Source organism: Rhagoletis pomonella, unplaced genomic scaffold (genome assembly GCF_013731165.1).
Source record: "Rhagoletis pomonella isolate Grant_MI unplaced genomic scaffold, Rhpom_1.0 Rhpom_scaffold_00031, whole genome shotgun sequence".
In the NCBI taxonomy this organism is placed as follows: Eukaryota; Metazoa; Arthropoda; class Insecta; order Diptera; family Tephritidae; genus Rhagoletis; species Rhagoletis pomonella.
In genome coordinates, this window is record NW_023458585.1 from 237823 (window position 1) to 240706 (window position 2884).

General features: G+C 34.5%; 2 protein-coding genes across 2 annotated transcripts in view; one reads left to right on the plus strand and one right to left on the minus strand.

The window, feature by feature from the left end:
- Positions 1–2884, minus strand: part of LOC118749679 — a gene marked incomplete at its 5' end in the record, with an annotated part of 256884 nt that overhangs the window by 103521 nt on the left and 150479 nt on the right.
- On the plus strand, positions 53–1641 carry LOC118749680. The gene is made up of 2 exons (XM_036484479.1): positions 53–1496; positions 1552–1641. Exons 1-2 carry the CDS (start codon positions 377–379, stop codon positions 1554–1556), a joined length of 1125 nt encoding a protein of 374 aa, XP_036340372.1. The 5' UTR covers positions 53–376; the 3' UTR covers positions 1557–1641.

Genomic DNA, 2884 nt, shown 5'->3' on the forward strand with positions numbered 1-2884 from the left:
AAATTTTAAAAATCCTTAAAAAATCCTTTAAAAATCAGTGATTGTTTTTTATTATTGTTTGTAGAACTGTTCACACATTTTTTATGTCATTACTAATTTTAAATTGTATGTCTATTTATATGTATGTTGATGTGAAAATAAAAGGAGAATAAAATACCCCTGAAGATGCTAAGGATTTTAGCGAAACGTCGGGTAAAAACGTGAAGAACAGTGTTTTCTTGCACATAAAAGGGATCAATAAGCCTATGAAATACCTAAAATAAGATAACAAAAATTGATCATCAACTAATAATCAAATTGTATAATCTCGGAAGGCCTGCCGAAGTATATATTTTTTCTTTTTATTAAACCTCAACGAAGAATCACAATAACAAACATGAAGGACTTCTACAAACATATGAAGTACAAACACGGCGAACACACATGCATGACACTGAAATGCTACAGTAAACTAAAACAGAAGTTAGCCAAACAAATGGCGCAACTTAAGTTCTTATTAGAATGCAGGAAATATAACCTACTGCCAAATCACTTGACAAACGCTATCAAGAAGGTTAATATAAACACCACATCCCACAAACTAAAAGCACAAACCGAAAAAACAAAACAACTTTTTTTAAAGAAAATACTCAATATAGAAATTACACAAACAAACATGAATATTAAGACTTCTAAGACCCATCTACATCACGCGCAACAACAACTTAAACACAGCATAAGCAAAATAGAACTGGATTCCTTTATCTGCAAGCAAGACTGCATCAGCCAGAGAATTAAAAAAGAACGCGAAACAATACAAACATCTAAGCTCCAGAGACTAAAATACCAACAAATGCAGAAGCTGGGAATAGGTTTAAACAACGATTGGTTTGTAAACAAAACGGACATAGATTTCCCAGTAGAAACAAAGTGGCTGCTGTCATTAGGCAGGAAATTCACACTACCCACAACGAAGACTAGTTTCCAACCGATCCGAATGATTGCAGAAATTGAACAAATCATACAACAAGAAAAGGATGACAGAGTCAAGGAAATTGCAAGATGCAAACTCAGCAATAATATAATACAATTTAAACGGAATATAAGACACAACTCAGCAGAAAAATTTATATTAGAAACATTCAATAAGACCAAAACTTTCTTAAAGTCGCACAAAGACGACATTATCTTAACAGACGCAGATAAGGGAAACAAAACAGTGGTAATGTACAAAGAGGACTACACAGAGAAGATGAACAAACTACTTGATGACAAAAACACGTATAAAATAGTAAGAAACGATCCAACAAATGCGCTACAGAGAAAGAACAACACCCTGGTTGACGAATTGTACAAAAGCAAAATTATTGACTACAGAGGTAAACAACAACTCGTATGCACAGCAGCGATTGCACCACGACTTTACGGATTACCAAAGATCCACAAACCTGACTTGCCCTTAAGGCCAATTTGTTCGTCCATCAATGTTCCGTGTTATGGTTTGTCCAAATATGTAGGTAAGATTCTCAGTAATCTCATCTCTGAGGAATACAATATAAAAAATGCGTTCAGATTAAAAGATAAACTGGATAAAGTAAAAGTAAGTGAGGAAGAATTGCTGGTGTCTTTTGATGTGGTATCGTTGTTTACCAACATTCCGATACCCTTAGCCATTAATATCATAATGTCAAAATGGAGCACAATAAAACAGTCGACGAACATCCCCAAAAACAAATTTCTGAATATCCTTAATTTCTGCCTGAAAGATAATAACTATTTCGCGTGCAACGAAAAATTCTACATTCAAACCTTTGGAATGCCAATGGGAAACCCTCTCTCACCCACTATTGCTGACATTATAATGGACGATTTACTGAACGCAACTATGATAGAACTTAAAGAAATCTATAAAATTGATATACAACTTATAGTAAAATATGTGGATGACATTTTTGCCATAGTTAAACGAAAGGATGTGGACATTATATTGAAAACACTCAACAAATATCATCGAAAATTGCAGTTCACAATAGAAACAGAGGCAAATTTCCGGATCCCATTTTTAGACGTTATGATCCATAGAAGAAATGACTCTTTAATACTTGACTGGTATTCGAAACCTACATCCACGGGACGTTTAATAAATTATTTGTCGTCACAACCCTCTAAGTACAAAATTAATACTGCTAAGAACTTAATTAATAAGATACTAAAAATAAGCCATCAACAATTTCATGACACAAATATAAAGAAAATATTCAATATTCTTAGAAGTAACAACTACCCGGAGCACATAATTCATAGCCTAGTTAAACAAATAACAACACAAATTAATGACAAACGCAATAACCCTACGATCACAACAACTAATAATGAGACAAAACGCTACTACAGTGTAACATACGTACCTAGACTCAGCGAAAAAATTGATCGCAAGGAATACACTAACAACCAAAACACAATACTAGCATACCGATCAAATCACACGTTGTCTTCAGTATTTACCAAAACAAAAACTCCAATAGAGCCGCACCAACAAAATAACGTAGTGTACGAAATAACATGCGAAGGAAGTGAAAACGAAAAGTGTAATAGAATTTACATTGGAACGACAAAAAGGCCGCTTGCAGTTCGCTTATCGGAGCATGAAGCGGACATCAAGAAGAACAAGAGCAACACGGCACTATCACAACACATATCAGCAAGCGGACACACAGCTGATCTAACTAAAACGAAAATAATAGACAAAGAAAAGAGGGAGAGAACAAGATTCACGTGGGAAAGCTTACGGATATTACAGAAGAGGGACAAGACAATGAACAAAAAGGAAGACACGGATGACATCGCGACTGCTTATTTATTATGTTTATAGCTAAAATCAACAGTATGACAAGTGTACCACACG

What these genes read in the sequence shown, in the direction of transcription:
- LOC118749680 (XM_036484479.1), top strand. Translation starts at nt 377, where the DNA reads ATGAAGGACTTCTACAAACATATGAAGTACAAACACGGCGAACACACA.